Source organism: Littorina saxatilis, linkage group LG15 (assembly GCF_037325665.1).
Source record: "Littorina saxatilis isolate snail1 linkage group LG15, US_GU_Lsax_2.0, whole genome shotgun sequence".
NCBI classification, from domain to species: Eukaryota; Metazoa; Mollusca; class Gastropoda; order Littorinimorpha; family Littorinidae; genus Littorina; species Littorina saxatilis.
The window spans coordinates 6,639,583-6,658,446 of record NC_090259.1 but is presented as its reverse complement, the minus strand read 5'-3'; the positions used below and the strand labels follow the sequence as shown (position 1 = coordinate 6,658,446).

The 18,864-nt window shown below is 45.3% G+C and overlaps 1 protein-coding gene across 2 annotated transcripts in view; it reads right to left on the bottom strand.

The window, feature by feature from the left end:
• Positions 1-4,852: 4,852 nt before the first annotated feature.
• The window catches only part of LOC138948361 (E3 ubiquitin-protein ligase TRIM33-like), a 17,771-nt gene continuing 3,759 nt past the window's right edge, over positions 4,853-18,864 (bottom strand). The window contains exons 2-6 of one of the 2 annotated variants that reach the window (XM_070319893.1): positions 13,083-14,215; positions 12,242-12,385; positions 7,410-7,565; positions 5,626-5,811; positions 4,853-5,211 (exon numbers count right to left, since the gene is read on the bottom strand). In XM_070319893.1, coding sequence (XP_070175994.1) covers positions 5,179-5,211; positions 5,626-5,811; positions 7,410-7,565; positions 12,242-12,385; positions 13,083-14,207 — 1,644 coding nt within the window. In that variant the 5' untranslated portion in view covers positions 14,208-14,215 and the 3' untranslated portion in view covers positions 4,853-5,178. The remainder of the gene's footprint in view (positions 5,212-5,625; positions 5,812-7,409; positions 7,566-12,241; positions 12,386-13,082; positions 14,216-18,864) is intronic. The other variant, XM_070319895.1, reaches the window with a different exon arrangement.

The window sequence follows — 18,864 nt, the reverse complement described above, 5'->3', positions numbered from 1 at the left end:
GCCGTGTTCAAACAGAGGGGTGGTCTTACACAGTGCAACAGTCTGGATGTTGATTTGACGTTGGCCGTGTTCAAACAGAGGGGTGGTCTTACCCAGTGCAACAGTCTGGATGTTGATTTGACGTTGGCCGTGTTCAAACAGAGGGGTGGTCTTACACAGTGCAACAGTCTGGATGTTGATTTGACGTTGGCCGTGTTCAAACAGAGGGGTGGTCTTACACAGTGCAACAGTCTGGATGTTGATTTGACGTTGGCCGTGTTCAAACAGAGGGGTGGTCTTACCCAGTGCAACAGTCTGGATGTTGATTTGACGTTGGCCGTGTTCAAACAGAGGGGTGGTCTTACCCAGTGCAACAGACAGGATGTTGATTTGACGTTGGCCGTGTTCAAACAGAGGGGTGGTCTTACCCAGTGCAACAGTCTGGATGTTGATTTGACGTTGGCCGTGTTCAAACAGAGGGGTGGTCTTACCCAGTGCAACAGTCTGGATGTTGATTTGACGTTGGCCGTGTTCAAACAGAGGGGTGGTCTTACCCAGTGCAACAGTCTGGATGTTGATTTGACGTTGGCCGTGTTCAAACAGAGGGGTGGTCTTACACAGTGCAACAGTCTGGATGTTGATTTGACGTTGGCCGTGTTCAAACAGAGGGGTGGTCTTACCCAGTGCAACAGTCTGGATGTTGATTTGACGTTGGCCGTGTTCAAACAGAGGGGTGGTCTTACACAGTGCAACAGTCTGGATGTTGATTTGACGTTGGCCGTGTTCAAACAGAGGGGTGGTCTTACACAGTGCAACAGTCTGGATGTTGATTTGACGTTGGCCGTGTTCAAACAGAGGGGTGGTCTTACCCAGTGCAACAGTCTGGATGTTGATTTGACGTTGGCCGTGTTCAAACAGAGGGGTGGTCTTACACAGTGCAACAGTCTGGATGTTGATTTGACGTTGGCCGTGTTCAAACAGAGGGGTGGTCTTACCCAGTGCAACAGTCTGGATGTTGATTTGACGTTGGCCGTGTTCAAACAGAGGGGTGGTCTTACACAGTGCAACAGTCTGGATGTTGATTTGACGTTGGCCGTGTTCAAACAGAGGGGTGGTCTTACCCAGTGCAACAGTCTGGATGTTGATTTGACGTTGGCCGTGTTCAAACAGAGGGGTGGTCTTACACAGTGCAACAGTCTGGATGTTGATTTGACGTTGGCCGTGTTCAAACAGAGGGGTGGTCTTACCCAGTGCAACAGTCTGGATGTTGATTTGACGTTGGCCGTGTTCAAACAGAGGGGTGGTCTTACACAGTGCAACAGACAGGATGTTGATTTGACGTTGGCCGTGTTCAAACAGAGGGGTGGTCTTACACAGTGCAACAGTCTGGATGTTGATTTGACGTTGGCCGTGTTCAAACAGAGGGGTGGTCTTACACAGTGCAACAGTCTGGATGTTGATTTGACGTTGGCCGTGTTCAAACAGAGGGGTGGTCTTACACAGTGCAACAGTCTGGATGTTGATTTGACGTTGGCCGTGTTCAAACAGAGGGGTGGTCTTACACAGTGCAACAGTCTGGATGTTGATTTGACGTTGGCCGTGTTCAAACAGAGGGGTGGTCTTACACAGTGCAACAGACAGGATGTTGATTTGACGTTGGCCGTGTTCAAACAGAGGGGTGGTCTTACCCAGTGCAACAGACAGGATGTTGATTTGACGTTGGCCGTGTTCAAACAGAGGGGTGGTCTTACACAGTGCAACAGTCTGGATGTTGATTTGACGTTGGCCGTGTTCAAACAGAGGGGTGGTCTTACCCAGTGCAACAGTCTGGATGTTGATTTGACGTTGGCCGTGTTCAAACAGAGGGGTGGTCTTACACAGTGCAACAGTCTGGATGTTGATTTGACGTTGGCCGTGTTCAAACAGAGGGGTGGTCTTACACAGTGCAACAGTCTGGATGTTGATTTGACGTTGGCCGTGTTCAAACAGAGGGGTGGTCTTACACAGTGCAACAGTCTGGATGTTGATTTGACGTTGGCCGTGTTCAAACAGAGGGGTGGTCTTACCCAGTGCAACAGTCTGGATGTTGATTTGACGTTGGCCGTGTTCAAACAGAGGGGTGGTCTTACACAGTGCAACAGTCTGGATGTTGATTTGACGTTGGCCGTGTTCAAACAGAGGGGTGGTCTTACCCAGTGCAACAGTCTGGATGTTGATTTGACGTTGGCCGTGTTCAAACAGAGGGGTGGTCTTACACAGTGCAACAGTCTGGATGTTGATTTGACGTTGGCCGTGTTCAAACAGAGGGGTGGTCTTACCCAGTGCAACAGTCTGGATGTTGATTTGACGTTGGCCGTGTTCAAACAGAGGGGTGGTCTTACACAGTGCAACAGACAGGATGTTGATTTGACGTTGGCCGTGTTCAAACAGAGGGGTGGTCTTACACAGTGCAACAGTCTGGATGTTGATTTGACGTTGGCCGTGTTCAAACAGAGGGGTGGTCTTACACAGTGCAACAGTCTGGATGTTGATTTGACGTTGGCCGTGTTCAAACAGAGGGGTGGTCTTACACAGTGCAACAGTCTGGATGTTGATTTGACGTTGGCCGTGTTCAAACAGAGGGGTGGTCTTACACAGTGCAACAGTCTGGATGTTGATTTGACGTTGGCCGTGTTCAAACAGAGGGGTGGTCTTACACAGTGCAACAGACAGGATGTTGATTTGACGTTGGCCGTGTTCAAACAGAGGGGTGGTCTTACCCAGTGCAACAGACAGGATGTTGATTTGACGTTGGCCGTGTTCAAACAGAGGGGTGGTCTTACACAGTGCAACAGTCTGGATGTTGATTTGACGTTGGCCGTGTTCAAACAGAGGGGTGGTCTTACCCAGTGCAACAGTCTGGATGTTGATTTGACGTTGGCCGTGTTCAAACAGAGGGGTGGTCTTACACAGTGCAACAGTCTGGATGTTGATTTGACGTTGGCCGTGTTCAAACAGAGGGGTGGTCTTACACAGTGCAACAGTCTGGATGTTGATTTGACGTTGGCCGTGTTCAAACAGAGGGGTGGTCTTACCCAGTGTAACAGTCTGGATGTTGATTTGACGTTGGCCGTGTTCAAACAGAGGGGTGGTCTTACACAGTGCAACAGACAGGATGTTGATTTGACGTTGGCCGTGTTCAAACAGAGGGGTGGTCTTACACAGTGCAACAGTCTGGATGTTGATTTGACGTTGGCCGTGTTCAAACAGAGGGGTGGTCTTACCCAGTGCAACAGTCTGGATGTTGATTTGACGTTGGCCGTGTTCAAACAGAGGGGTGGTCTTACCCAGTGCAACAGTCTGGATGTTGATTTGACGTTGGCCGTGTTCAAACAGAGGGGTGGTCTTACCCAGTGCAACAGTCTGGATGTTGATTTGACGTTGGCCGTGTTCAAACAGAGGGGTGGTCTTACACAGTGCAACAGTCTGGATGTTGATTTGACGTTGGCCGTGTTCAAACAGAGGGGTGGTCTTACACAGTGCAACAGTCTGGATGTTGATTTGACGTTGGCCGTGTTCAAACAGAGGGGTGGTCTTACCCAGTGCAACAGTCTGGATGTTGATTTGACGTTGGCCGTGTTCAAACAGAGGGGTGGTCTTACACAGTGCAACAGACAGGATGTTGATTTGACGTTGGCCGTGTTCAAACAGAGGGGTGGTCTTACACAGTGCAACAGACAGGATGTTGATTTGACGTTGGCCGTGTTCAAACAGAGGGGTGGTCTTACACAGTGCAACAGACAGGATGTTGATTTGACGTTGGCCGTGTTCAAACAGAGGGGTGGTCTTACACAGTGCAACAGTCTGGATGTTGATTTGACGTTGGCCGTGTTCAAACAGAGGGGTGGTCTTACACAGTGCAACAGTCTGGATGTTGATTTGACGTTGGCCGTGTTCAAACAGAGGGGTGGTCTTACCCAGTGCAACAGTCTGGATGTTGATTTGACGTTGGCCGTGTTCAAACAGAGGGGTGGTCTTACCCAGTGCAACAGTCTGGCCAGATCGGAGAGTATGAGTCAAATCGCTTACTTGGGAAAGACTGTGACTTTAACACACACACGCACACTCGCACGAAACACACACTCGCACGAAACACACATTCGCACGAAACACACACTCACTCGCACGCACACCCACACTCGCACGCACACACACACACGCATTCGCACTCACACACTTTCACTGAAAGATTCTTACATCATAAGACTACCTTGTTTTCACTGTAATGATCTACATGCAACAACACAATTTAACGCAGACACAAGCGTGTACATTCAATATATTAATGCGTTCACTTTAAATACAAAATGGTAACACGACGCTCTTTTTCTTAATGGCACATTAACTTTAACCAGAAGGGGATAACGAACACATTAACACACACTCACTATTGTACTGTCTCACCCACTCACCCACTCACCCACTCACCCACTCACCCACTCACCCACTCACCCACTCACCCACTCACCCACCCTACAAATCACTCACTCATTCACTCGTTGAGTCACTTTCTTAATTGGCACCATTGAATTATTTAACACTCGAACATGGATCAAACTTCAAGTCACTTCACAATGCCGAACGCCATGCATGACAAGAGAGAATAATTGTTCCATGTGTCCGAACAAACAAGCCCGAGACAATACACACACAGCGCACACACACACACACACACACACACACACACACACACACACACACACACACACACACACACACACACACACACACACACACACACACACACACACACACACACACCACACACACGTTCACATGTTCACACACACACACACACACACACGGCACACACATATACACACACACTCACACACACTGACACACACACACACACACACACACACACACACACACACACACACACACACACACACACACACACACACTCTCTCGCACTGGGTGGTGTCCCTTGGCGTGAGAGAAGTCGCCTTGACAAGTGCTCTGCAATTTGTCCTACTAAACTCGTCAAAATGACCATTGTTGGACAACATATGTGAAAGCAATGTTTGCCACCCTGCTGTCTGACCACTACCTTAAATCGTGGACAGTGCTGGCGAGGGAGAGGACACTGTGTTTTTCCTTTGACTGAGTGCCAGGCAACCTGACCAAGAAGGGGCCATAATTGTCACCACCGGCCACCTATATCACAGAGGTCACAGGAAGAGTCGAAATCTGTCAAATAAATAAATCAATAAATAAATCAACGGTAACAAAAGAAAGAAATATGAAATAATAAATAAATATTCATATTAATAAATACAATTTAAATAGTGACTATTGAATGTTTTCAGTCTTTAATGTAATTACATTTGTCATTGCCTGTACCGCTATTACGGGAATTGTAGCAAGTCAAACTTTTTTTCAGATTCCACAGATTTGAGTTTATGTATTAATTTCGCTACACATGACGTGCGTAACTATGTCAGTTGTGAGCTCTGTTCATACACATGTATGATCGGAAGTAAATGGATGTCTATTAAACTAGAACATCACGATGAATTCCCAACAAACTTTCTAACTACCTCAATAACTAACTGACTAACTAACTATCCAACTAATGAAGTAACTAACTGCAGGTAAACCCACCTTTCCCTCTTCAAACCACACATCAAAGATGGCGTAGCAGGTGCCAGGAAGTTCACAAGGGGAGACCACTCCCTTGTCCTGACCGTTGACGTGAAGATGGAGTTGTCTGTCGCTGTCCAGACTCACACCCACACGGTTGCCAGTCCGCAAATTATACAGAGGTTCTCGTCCGATGTAATTGTTTATCTGAAATCCAATATAAAAAATTTAAAAAACTCTTTGAAGACACACTTTTTCTCGTGAGACCAGTTTGTGTCATAATCTCCAATCTGCCCAGGCATGTACATGGTATACGACTGCCTGTACGACTACCCCTCCATTTGGTCACATTCCCAACACAGGCATGTACATGGTATACGACTACCCCTCCATTTCGTCACATTCCCAACACAGGCATGTACATGGTATACGACTTCCCCTCCATTTGGTCACATTCCCAACACAGGCATGTACATGGTATACGACTTCCCCTCCATTTCGTCACTTTCCCAACACAGGCATGTACATGGTATACGACTACCCCTCCATTTCGTCACATTCCCAACACAGGTATGTACATGGTATACGACTTCCCCTCCATTTGGTCACATTCCCAACACAGGCATGTACATGGTATACGACTTCCCCTCCATTTCGTCACATTCCCAACACAGGCATGTACATGGTATACGACTTCCCCTCCATTTCGTCACATTCCCAACACAGGCATGTACATGGTATACGACTACCCCTCCATTTCGTCACATTCCCAACACAGGCATGTACATGGTATACGACTTCCTTGGTCACATTCCCAACACAGGCATGTACATGGTATACGACTACCCCTCCATTTGGTCACATTCCAAACACTTCGGAACAGCCTGGGCGCTGTCTGAGCACAGCTGGAATGTGTGGATCAATTAATTTTAAAAAAAGAGGCTTTTCAAGAAATTAATTCATCGACAGATTGTGACTCACCACAGAAAGCGGTCAAGGTATTGATGTGTGTATGTGTCCAAGTGGAGAGATGGTTTAATACCATGTAAAAGCCTTATCATCTCCGTGGTGGGGTACACAACGGTTTAATACCATGTAAAAGCCTTATCATCTCCGTGGTGGGGTACACAATGGTTTAATACCATGTAAAAGCCTTATCATCTCCGTGGTGGGGTACACAACGGTTTAATACCATGTAAAAGCCTTATCATCTCCGTGGTGGGGTACACAACGGTTTAATACCATGTAAAAGCCTTATCAGCTCCGTGGTGGGGTACACAACGGTTTAATACCATGTAAAAGCCTTATCTCCGTGGTGGGGTACACAACGGTTTAATACCATGTAAAAGCCTTATCAGCTCCGTGGTGGGGTACACAACGGTTTAATACCATGTAAAAGCCTTATCATCTCCGTGGTGGGGTACACAACGGTTTAATACCATGTAAAAGCCTTATCATCTCCGTGGTGGGGTACACAATGGTTTAATACCATGTAAAAGCCTTATCATCTCCGTGGTGGGGTACACAACGGTTTAATACCATGTAAAAGCCTTATCATCTCCGTGGTGGGGTACACAACGGTTTAATACCATGTAAAAGCCTTATCATCTCCGTGGTGGGGTACACAACGGTTTAATACCATGATAAACTGAAGTCACACAGACACACACGCAGACACAGACACAGACACACACACACATACACATACAGGGAGACAGAGAATGATGGAGACAAAAAGAGACACTCACAGACAGACCAACAGAGATGACCGCCACCTCTCATCACCACCATGACGTCATGCTAACCTGAGCTCCATGATCCGTGACGTTGCCTGCCCACACCACCACGGCCTTGTCCCAGAAACCGGACCTTGCCGGCAAGGTCATAGAGAAGGGAGATGACGTCACAACGCCCACCGGTAAGTACCAGCCCTCTGGTCCGTCAGCCTTGTCCATGCATATCTACACACGTGCAACATGTGAACACAGTTCCAACGCTACCCCAAATAATCATAGGCAGGTCACACAAGATCAATATCCTCCCTCGACTTGGACATGTATCGAAATTATAAATGTACAGTCCTTTCTATCACGGCGTCCTAGCGCCAACATTAATAATGTTTAGATCTGGCTCACTTCCAGACGGATTACTTGAGCCAAAACTGAAAGTAAATCATTATCTTTGGAAGAAAATGAGTCATTTTCACCATATAATTGTACCTTTCGCGTGAAAATTAGTAACTTCCACCACATAATTGTAATTTTTACGTGAACATTTCAATGATGCGGTTTTGGCGATAGTAAGCCGTCATACCTTCCCGTGAAAACAGTTCAGTACCCTACCTCAACTCTGCCTAGGCATTTGACAAGAATAAGACCACCCCTCCACTGTCACTAGTAGGCCTATGGCTATTTGACAAGGGTAAGACCACCCCTCCACTGTCACTAGTAGGCCTATGGCCATTTGACAAGGATAAGACCACCCCTCCACTGTCACTAGTAGGCCTATGGCCATTTGACAAGGATAAGACCACCCCTCCACTGTCACTAGTAGGCCTATGGCCATTTGACAAGGATAAGACCACCCCTCCACTGTCACTAGTAGGCCTATGGCCATTTGACAAGGATAAGACCACCCCTCCACTGTCACTTGTAGGCATATGGCCATTTGACAAGGATAAGACCATCCCTCCACTGTCACTAGTAGGTCTATGGCCCTATGATAAGGATAAGACCATCCCTCCACTGTCACTATAGTAGGCCTATGGCCATTTGACAAGGATAAGACCACCCCTCCCAGTAGGCCTATGGCCATTTGACAAGGATAAGACCATCCTTCCATTGTCACTACAAGGCCTATGGCCATTTGATAAGGATAAGACCATCCCTCCACTGTCATTACTAGGCCTATGGCCATTTGACAAGGATAAGACCACCCCTCCACTGTCACTACTAGGCCTATGGCCATTGGACAAGGATAAGACCATCCCTCCACTGTCACTACTAGGCCTATGGCCATTTGACAAGGATAAGACCACCCCTCCACTGTCACTACTAGGCCTATGGCCATTGGACAAGGATACGACCACCCCTCCACTGTCACTACTAGGCCTATGGCCATTGGACAAGGATAAGACCATCCCTCCACTGTCACGAATAGGCCTATGGCCATTTTAAAAGAGCAGTCCTTCCCGTGCCAATATTTCTACTCACTATCTCAGGTCTGGCCAGGTCATGCATGGGATATAACCCTTACTTTAGTTGGACACATGCATGGGGCATGACCCTCCCTTTAGTTGGACACATGCATGGGATATAACCCTCCCTTTAGTTGGACACATGCATGGGGCATGACCCTCCCTTTAGTTGGACACATGCATGGGGTATGACCACCCCTTTAGTTGGACACATGCATGGGGTATGACCCTCCCTTTAGTTGGACACATGCATGGGGGATGACCCTCCCTTTAGTTGGACACATGCATGGGGTATGACCCTCCCTTTAGTTGGACACATGCATGGGGTATGACCACCCCTTTAGTTGGACACATGCATGGGGTATGACCACCCCTTTAGTTGGACACATGCATGGGGTATGACCCTCCCTTTAGTTGGACACATGCATGGGGTATGACCCTCCCTTTAGTTGGACACATGCATGGGGTATGACCCTCCCTTTAGTTGGACACATGCATGGGGTATGACCCTCCCTTTAGTTGGACACATGCATGGGGGATGACCCTCCCTTTAGTTGGACACATGCATGGGGTATGACCCTCCCTTTAGTTGGACACATGCATGGGGTATGACCCTCCCTTTAGTTGGACACATGCATGGGGTATGACCCTCCCTTTAGTTGGACACATGCATGGGGTATGACCCTCCCTTTAGTTGGACACATGCATGGGGGATGACCACCCCTTTAGTTGGACACATGCATGGGGTGTGACCCTCCCTTTAGTTGGACACATGCATGGGGGATGACCCTCCCTTTAGTTGGACACATGCATGGGGTATGACCCTCCCTTTAGTTGGACACATGCATGGGGTATGACCCTCCCTTTAGTTGGACACATGCATGGGGTATGACCCTCCCTTTAGTTGGACACATGCATGGGGTATGACCCTCCCTTTAGTTGGACACATGCATGGGGTGTGACCCTCCCTTTAGTTGGACACATGCATGGGGTATGACCCTCCCTTTAGTTGGACACATGCATGGGGTGTGACCCTCCCTTTAGTTGGACACATGCATGGGGTATGACCCTCCCCTTATTTGGACACATGCATGGGGTATGACCACCCCTGTAGTTGGACACATGCATGGGGTATGACCACCCCTTTAGTTGGACACATGCATGGGGTATGACCCTCCCTTTAGTTAGACACATGCATGGGGTATGGCCACCCCTTTAGTTGGACACATGCATGGGGTATGACCACCCCTTTAGTTGGACACATGCATGGGGTATGACCACCCCTTTAGTTGGACACATGCATGGGGTATGACCACCCCTTTAGTTGGACACATGCATGGGGTATGACCCTCCCTTTAGTTAAACACATGCATGGGGTGTAACCCTCCCTTTAGTTGGACACATGCATGGGGGATAACCCTCCCTTTAGTTGGACACATGCATGGGGTATGACCACACCTTTAGTTGGACACATGCATGGGGTATGACCACACCTTTAGTTGGACACATGCATGGGATAAGACCCTCCCTTTAGTTGGACACATACATGGGGTATGACCCTCCCTTTAGTTGGACACATGCATGGGGTATGACCACACCTTTAGTTGGACACATGCATGGGATAAGACCCTCCCTTTAGTTGGACACATGCATGGGGCATGACCCTCCCTTTAGTTGGACACATGCATGGGGTATGACCACCCCTTTAGTCGGACACATGCATGGGGTGTGACCCTCCCTTTAGTTGGACACATACATAGGCTATGACCCTCCCTTTAGTTGGACACATGCAAGGGGTGTGACCCTCCCTTTAGTTGGACACATGCATGGGGTGTGACCCTCCCCTTATTTGGACACATGCATGGGGTATGACCACCCCTTTAGTTGGACACATGCATGGGGTATGACCACCCCTTTAGTTGGACACATGCATGGGGTATGACCACCCCTTTAGTTGGACACATGCATGGGGTATGACCCTCCCTTTAGTTAGACACATGCATGGGGTATGGCCACCCCTTTAGTTGGACACATGTATGGGGTATGACCACCCCTTTAGTTGGACACATGCATGAGGTATGACCACCCGTTTAGTTGGACACATGCATGGGGTATGACCACCCCTTTAGTTGGACACATGCATGGGGTATGACCACCCCTTTAGTTGGACACATGCATGGGGCATGACAGTACCCCTTTAGTTGGACACATGCATGGGGTATGACCCTCCCTTTAGTTAGACACATGCATGGGGTATGGCCACCCCTTTAGTTGGACACATGCATGGGGTATGACCACCCCTTTAGTTGGACACATGCATGGGGTATGACCACCCCTTTAGTTGGACACATGCATGGGGTATGACCACCCCTTTAGTTGGACACATGCATGGGGGATGACCCCCCTTTAGTTGGACACATGCATGGGGTATGACCCTCCCTTTAGTTGGACACATGCATGGGGTATGACCCTCCCTTTAGTTGGACACATGCATGGGGTATGACTCTCCCTTTAGTTGGACACATGCATGGGGTATGACCCTCCCTTTAGTTGGACACATGCATGGGGTATGACCCTCCCTTTAGTTGGACACATGCATGGGGTATGACCCTCCCTTTGGTTGGACACATGCATGGGGGATGACCCTCCCTTTAGTTGGACACATGCAAAAACTGAACGTCCTGAATGCTACCTGTGCCGGGTGGGAAGTTTTTTTTATGAATTGACTTCGAAGTTTGACAGGAAGGCCGGCTTTACAGGAAACACTTTATTTAACAAAACTCTACGCTGTTGATGTTTGGTATGCATAATTACCATAATTACCATCATTACCACACGCATGACAATCAGGGTTAGGTGTTTATTGGTATAAAAAGCGCACGCTGCATAACATACACATGATAACCAGAGTTGGTTGTTCGTCGCTATGCCAGGTTACAATCCAAGCAGAGGTCTTAGTCCGTCGCGATATAACCTTGAATGGTTGAAAACGACGTTAAACACCAAATAAAGAAAGAAAGAGGTCTTAGTTGCTTTGTCTCACTTTGAAAAGCTTGCATCAGTAAAAGGGGCTCTTACTCTGCCACGCCCCTTTAACATTCTGCCAGAGTTATTTCCAAACACAATCCACTAAGAATGCGTCATCTTGAACCTCTCTTCCAAATCTCTGACGTCAAAAACGAAATGAAATGCAAAAAGAATCTACGAAAAAAGTTATAACGTCACCTTCGAATTCTCAAAATTCGTACAGAGGAAACGACAAATGTTTCGAGAATGTATCTTGATGACTTGGTCATCATAAGCAGTAGAAAATTACTCTTGAGGTCTCTGTCAGACTGTAGTTCGACCCGCTCTAATTTACATGATATGCACACACGTGAAGATATGGTGCAGTTATGACATGGTTGCTCTCTCTCACGTCTGTAGGATACACCCATTTACCTCATACAGCTTGTTGACCTCGATGGGATACCGAGACACAACGATTCCGTTTCGGTAACCGCGGCCCTTCCTCTCTGCTGTCTTATGGTTGTTACTGAGGACGATGTTCGTCCCGTGGTTGTCATGGAAATAGAACGATGCCGGCTGCAAAATAAAAATAAAAATAAAAAAAATGTTCACTCGCTCGATATCATTAAATGTTGCCCAAATTGTTGTAAAAAGAAAAACAGTTCAGAGCTCCTCACATTAGAAAGTCACTTTTCCATTTTAGTGGATTTATTTTAATCGAAAATCAAGTTTTGTTATTGTTATTACTTCGATCTACCAAAGAATATCATCTTTAATAAACTAATAACTTTTATTTTCTCGTGGTTTGGTTGTCAATTATAACCTATCGGTCTTTAAAGAGGACGAACAAGATACTCAACAGGCATATAACAATGTTGGACGAACAAGATACTCAACAGGCATATAACAATGTTGGACGAACAAGATACTCAACAGGCATATAACAATGTTGGACGAACAAGATACTCAACAGGCATATAACAATGTTGGACGAACAAGATACTCAACAGGCATATAACAATGTTGGACGAACAAGATACTCAACAGGCATATAACAATGTTGGACGAACAAGATACTCAACAGGCATATAACAATGTTGGACGAACAAGATACTCAACAGGCATATAACAATGTTGGACGAACAAGATACTCAACAGGCATATAACAATGGTGGACGAACAAGATACTCAACAGGCATATAACAATGGTGGATGTTTACTAACAAACAAAGAAACAAACAAACAAACAAAATAACAAGTATTTTGAACTTACTCCGCTAGTATCCCCGTCAGCGATGGGAATGTCCTTGATGGTTATCAGAGCAGACAAGGCCTTGGTGACGTTGTACATCTCTTCTTGCTCCCTCATCACCGTGAGTCTGCGTGTGACGTCAGCAGGGGTCAGCAAGGCCGAAGTGCTGCCCACATGGCCGTTGACAAAGGGTTTCATCTCAGAGGTCAAAGCTGTGACGTCATCACGAGTGACAACCCCTTCAGACCGTTCTACGAAACGCTTGTGTAGTATCAGCTTTCCTCGGTGGTTAAGCAGGACGTTTTTCCTGTCCTGTGTCGCCGCCTTTTTGTCTGAGCTCGTTTTTAATATCGTGCCCGTGACCTGACGGCGATGTGTGTTGATGACTGACGTCAGATGGTCAAAGATGGCGTCTGTTTCAGCAATGGACGCCTTGGTCTGGCGGTCTATGTCTGTCAGTTGATCGTCTGCTTGACCGATGCCTCGCGCCACTTCCGCTTCCTGGGCTGCCAGCGTGCTGGCCAGCTCTCTTAGCGTCGCCCTTGCCTCCCCCCGTCTCTCCTCCACGTCCCTCACATCCGGGCACTGGCGGTGAGCGGTGGTGGCACAATGCAGGCACACTGACACACGGTGTGCGGGGCAGAACTTTACCGGAAGTGTGTCGGCATGGACGGCGCATGCGCTGCGACTTTTAGCGGCCAGTGTTTGTGTCGTGAGTGAGGACAGCTTGTGCACGGCGTGATGTTTGGTGGCCGACTGTTTGTTGTGCAGCGTCGTGCACTTCTGACAGAGCGTGTCTCCACAGTCCATGCACACAGACACAGCGGACACGTTGACACAGACACAACACACGTGCTGCTCGGACAGAAGGCGGTGGGCCTCTACCAGCGCCGCCATTGCCCTGTCTGTCAGGAAACTGTCTGCAATGTCTACAACACTTTTCCCGCTTCTCCTGTCCTTCTCGTCTATAATGGAACAACGCCCGAGTGGACACCGGGCGGCTTCCGCTTGTGATTGAAGCCATGACAACAGGCATTGACGACACAGCAAGTGACCACAGGGAAGAATTTTGGGTTCCACGAAAAGTTCGTGACAAATGCTGCATTGCATTTCATTCGGGTCTACCGGGAGTGCAGACGTCTCCATTTCTCACGCTGCAACAACAAACCAGAGAATATCATCCATATGCCAGTTGTGTAAAGATAGCATACCTAAAGCGCTATTTTGGAAAGTTTTCTGACGATTTGGACCTTAACACGTTTAAGGGGCACTTGCTGTACTGTAATTTAGAAACACCTGCAATGATTTGCTCAAAACTGCGCCGAAACTTTGCCAAATAATTAAATGAATTTTAATCAGCGTGTGGTTTGCTTCATCCAGCTCTCCTGTCAAGAGTCCGGACTTCCGTCCGTCATCAAATTTTATTAAGTCCTCATATATACCCATTCGTCAAAGCAGATTAAGACCGTTGGATTGAGGAAGTCAAACCTACAGTCAAGCTTATGCAAACAAATCCCGTGCCACACAGGGCTAAAACGCATCGCATTATAACAGAAACAAACACAATGACCGTTGGAGAATATCACGGTCTAAAATGACTCCCAAACACAGCATTCAGATTTGAAAAATAGAACGCTCAAACACTAATTCTAAGACCTTCCTCGTTTGTGTTGTCCTCTATTCAACTCCCGAAACGAACTCAATAGCTCTCGGTTCATTTTCAAATCTGTATCTCTAGGAATAGCGCATGAAATGCTCAGCGTCGAAAGGTAGGACGAAAATTATGACTCGCGCAAAAAGGAGTCACACTGAGAATTACAGTCTGGAATGCCCACTCAAAACATAGCCCTTTTCAATTTGAATAACTCAGCGCTGAAACGTTTAGTTTCAGGTATTCCTGGTGTGTGGTCACATTGTTACAACCCCGAACCTGAACTGTATAGTTCTTGGGGCGACGAGAGACATTTTTCTTGTAAGATATTATTGGGTCACTCTCCTGGAAACTGGTCAGTCGGGACAGCGTACAAAAACATTTAAATAAACAACAGAATAATTACTTTCCTTTATTTTTATGTGTTTTGTTGTCTTCAGTGTTATTTGGAGCAACAGTGTGAACAAGAACTAAAGCGTTTGTAAATTCTGTGATTTGCTTTGCACTGCAGAAGCTCTGAAATCGCCACTTTTTTCCATTCGAAAGTGTGACATGCTATCTCTGCACATACACATGCCTCAAATGTACCCATTTGATAACACATTTTTCTACAATTGTTGCAAATTCCTGTGTATGAATTTGATTTCACCCGCCCGATGCGCCCAAACGATCTTTTGATAATAACTTGGTTGCATTTGACCATGTAGAAACAATCGTCTCGCACGTCACGCCTGGTGTCCTATTTTTAGCTTCAACGCCATGCCCAAACATAACTTGTGCATACTGTTTCAGGGGATGGATAATTCTACTCTGACATAGTAAAATATTCGATGTCGTTAATCGCGATTGAATGAGATTCAAGTTGAGTCTGTAAAGCAAGTTTAATGAGATGTTCTGATAGATCTGCAAGTGGTGTCCGAAAATTTGCGATACGTGTGAGCACATTGCAGAACTATTTTCTGGCAAACTTGCGATCTTTCAACCCATTCGCGCATGAATATAAGGGAGTCCCTGTGGGGGTTACACGGTGCAAATGTGTTTTCGTACAATCGAGCACGCGGTTAGACGCAGGAAAACTTTGTTGTTGCGGGGTCCGCGCCAAAGTTGACGACAGACGTGCGAGACGGTACATGTGATCACAACCTTTGAGGTAAGTTTGAGCTTTACGACGGCTCTATTTTTACTATTTTGCGTGTAGAACTTAAACCACTAATATGATTTTGTCATGTTTACAAACTGAATTCGAAAAAAAATGCCTTTCTGTCAGAAAAACGCAACCAAGTGGCAAATTCATGGGTAGAGTAGATCTAGGTACAGTCCAACGTGAAAAGAAGTTTTCGTTTTTTATGATTGTTTTGCGCCTCTTGTTAGTTTATTTTCTATTTTTTTAAATGAAGATTAGATCATGTGGTTCAGGTTCATTTGTTTTGTTGAGAATCTCAAGAAATAACGTTTGAATCTCTCATTATAGCCAGAGCTGTCTCGTTCGTATAGCAGACGCCATTGCTGCTTTCCGCATGCGGTGTCAGCGATGCGTGCGGGGCAGAAATTATGACAGATACTGGCATTTTCATTTGCACTGGAGCAGATTTTACACAGCGTGTAGTCATTTTTACATTTAGTCAAGTTTTGACTAAATTTTTTAACATTGACGGGGAATCGAGACGAGGGTCGTGGTGAATGTGTGTGTGTGTGGGTGAGTGTGTCTGTGCGTGTGTGTGTGTAGAGCGATTCAGACTAAACTACTGGACCGATCTTTATGAAATTTTACATGAGAGTTCCTGGGCATGAAATCCCCAGATGGTTTTTTTCTTTTTTGGGATAAATGTCTTTGATGATGTCATATCCGGCTTTTTGTAAAAGTTGAAGCGGCACTGTCACACCCTCATTCTTCAATCAAATTGATTAAAATTTTGGCAAAGCAATCTTTGACGAAGGCCGGACTTTGTGTTGCATTTCAGCTTGGAGGCTTAAAAATTGATTAATGACTTTGGTCATTAAAAATCTGAATTGTAATTAAAATTTTATTTTTTATAAAACGATCCAAAACTACGTTCATTTTATTCTTCATCATTTTCTGATCCAAAAACATATAAATATGTTATATTCGGATTAAAAACAAGCTCTGAAAATTAAAAATATAAAAATTATCATTAAAATAAAATTTCCGAAATCGATTTAAAAACAATGCCATCTTATTCCTTGTCGGTTCCTGATTCAAAAAACATATAGATATATATAATATGTTTGGATTAAAAACACGCTCAGAAAGATCAAACGAAGAGAGGTGCAGTAAAGCGTGCTATGCAGCACAGCGAAACCAATACCACCCTAAACAGGCTCGTCAGTTTCACTGCGGTCATTGTTAAAAAATGCAGTGCGTTCAGTTTCAATCTGTGAGTTCCACAGCTTGACTAAATGTAGTAATTTCGCCTTGCGCGACTTGTTGTTTCTTTGTGTTACGAGGATGTGTTCAGGACAGAACCACTCTGATTTCCAATGTGTGTATCTTGGGATCTTGACGGTTGTAACATGCACTGTTATGTACCTCAATGTGCGATGTAAAGCTGTGGTAGCAATTAAAATATCTGACTCCAACTGTTGCAAACTTTTTTTTCAAATGCCAGGATGCTGCTAATGCTCCTATCCTTTTCCAGTCAATGCTGATCCAGGAGCAGATCAGAGAGACCGGTACGTTTCTACTGTAAATAATTGTTTTAACATGTTTTTCATTAATCTTAATCTTATTATACTGGAATGACTTTGCTTGCATGCAGTCATTTTTTTTTAATTTTCTGTATCCATACTGATTTGTGCAGACATTCCTAGCAAAGTCTTTCCATGACATGGTAAGTGCAGGTTACATATGGAATCAATTACATTTATACATGTACTTCAAGTACCAAGTTACCCCTAGTTGGTATGAATGGAGAGCTTCAGTTGTCTGCTTTTCTGAGGTAGACATTTCCAAGTTTATTGGTGTCACTTGCTCCTTGTATTTTTAATTCATGATGTAAACCTTTTCAGTTACTATTTTTAATTTTTCTATTTTAAGAAAGGTTCATTTGTTTGTCCACAGATTGACACACTGGATGGGAATGGGGTGGTTGTCCGTTTACTTAGGAAACAAGGATCATCGTTTGTGTGGCCTGCTGTGGAGGAGATATTTTTTGTGAAGTTTGAGGAAGTATTTGAGGTGCGCTGCCTGTCCCAACTCTTGACAGACGTGGCAGACACACATTTCAATAAAAAGTTGTTTCGTTTTGACTGAAATAAACCCATGGTTAACTGATATTGGTGTCTGTGTTTGTTTGCGGTGTCCATGGTTACACGCGAGACGTTCTGTGTCATTTGATGAATATCTGCATGTATTACCAAGATTTTTCAAAGTATGTCCATATTCCTGTTTTAAGTATTCATGGAGATTCTTTAAATCATACAATTTTACAGATAGCAATATATGATCACTTGCTGGAAAGGTTTTCTGTAAATGAGGAAATTGTTGATCTGGCGTCCTCATAGTAATCCCCCCATTATGTAAGTGTATGGTATATTTTGAAACTTCTGGTACTTCTATGAAGCAATTTCTATTGTATCTCATTGGAAATTGCATGATAATCACTTGTATTTTTTATGATAGAGTAAAAATGTGCCTCTAATGGTGTCCTGTGTTACACGCGAGACGAGGCAACCTTCAACACATTATCTTAAATTATAACATTTCCAAAAGTTTATCTTGCTTTTCAAAACATTGTGTTGGAAAGTTGAGATGTTAAACAAACCAAACACACCAAAATATTTCAATTTTGACTAACTTTATTTTTGGGCACTCAAGTCACACATCTGACCAGTTTTCAGGAGAGTGACCCTATTAAGTGTCACTTTTAACTTGTGCTACTTTGTTGTGTACTGGATATCGCGGTTAGAGAGAGACAGAGAGAGAGAGATTGGATTGTTTACTCATTTAGGCCATAGCCCCTTATGAGGGGGGTGAACATATATATATACAATGACATAATGACATTTGCTCACAAATCAAATGAAATAAATCATACACGAACTAAGACATTACATTTCAAATAAAATATATCGTAGGCTTACATGAACTAAGACATAACAACACTACGTTGCCGAAATGCTTTGTACACATAA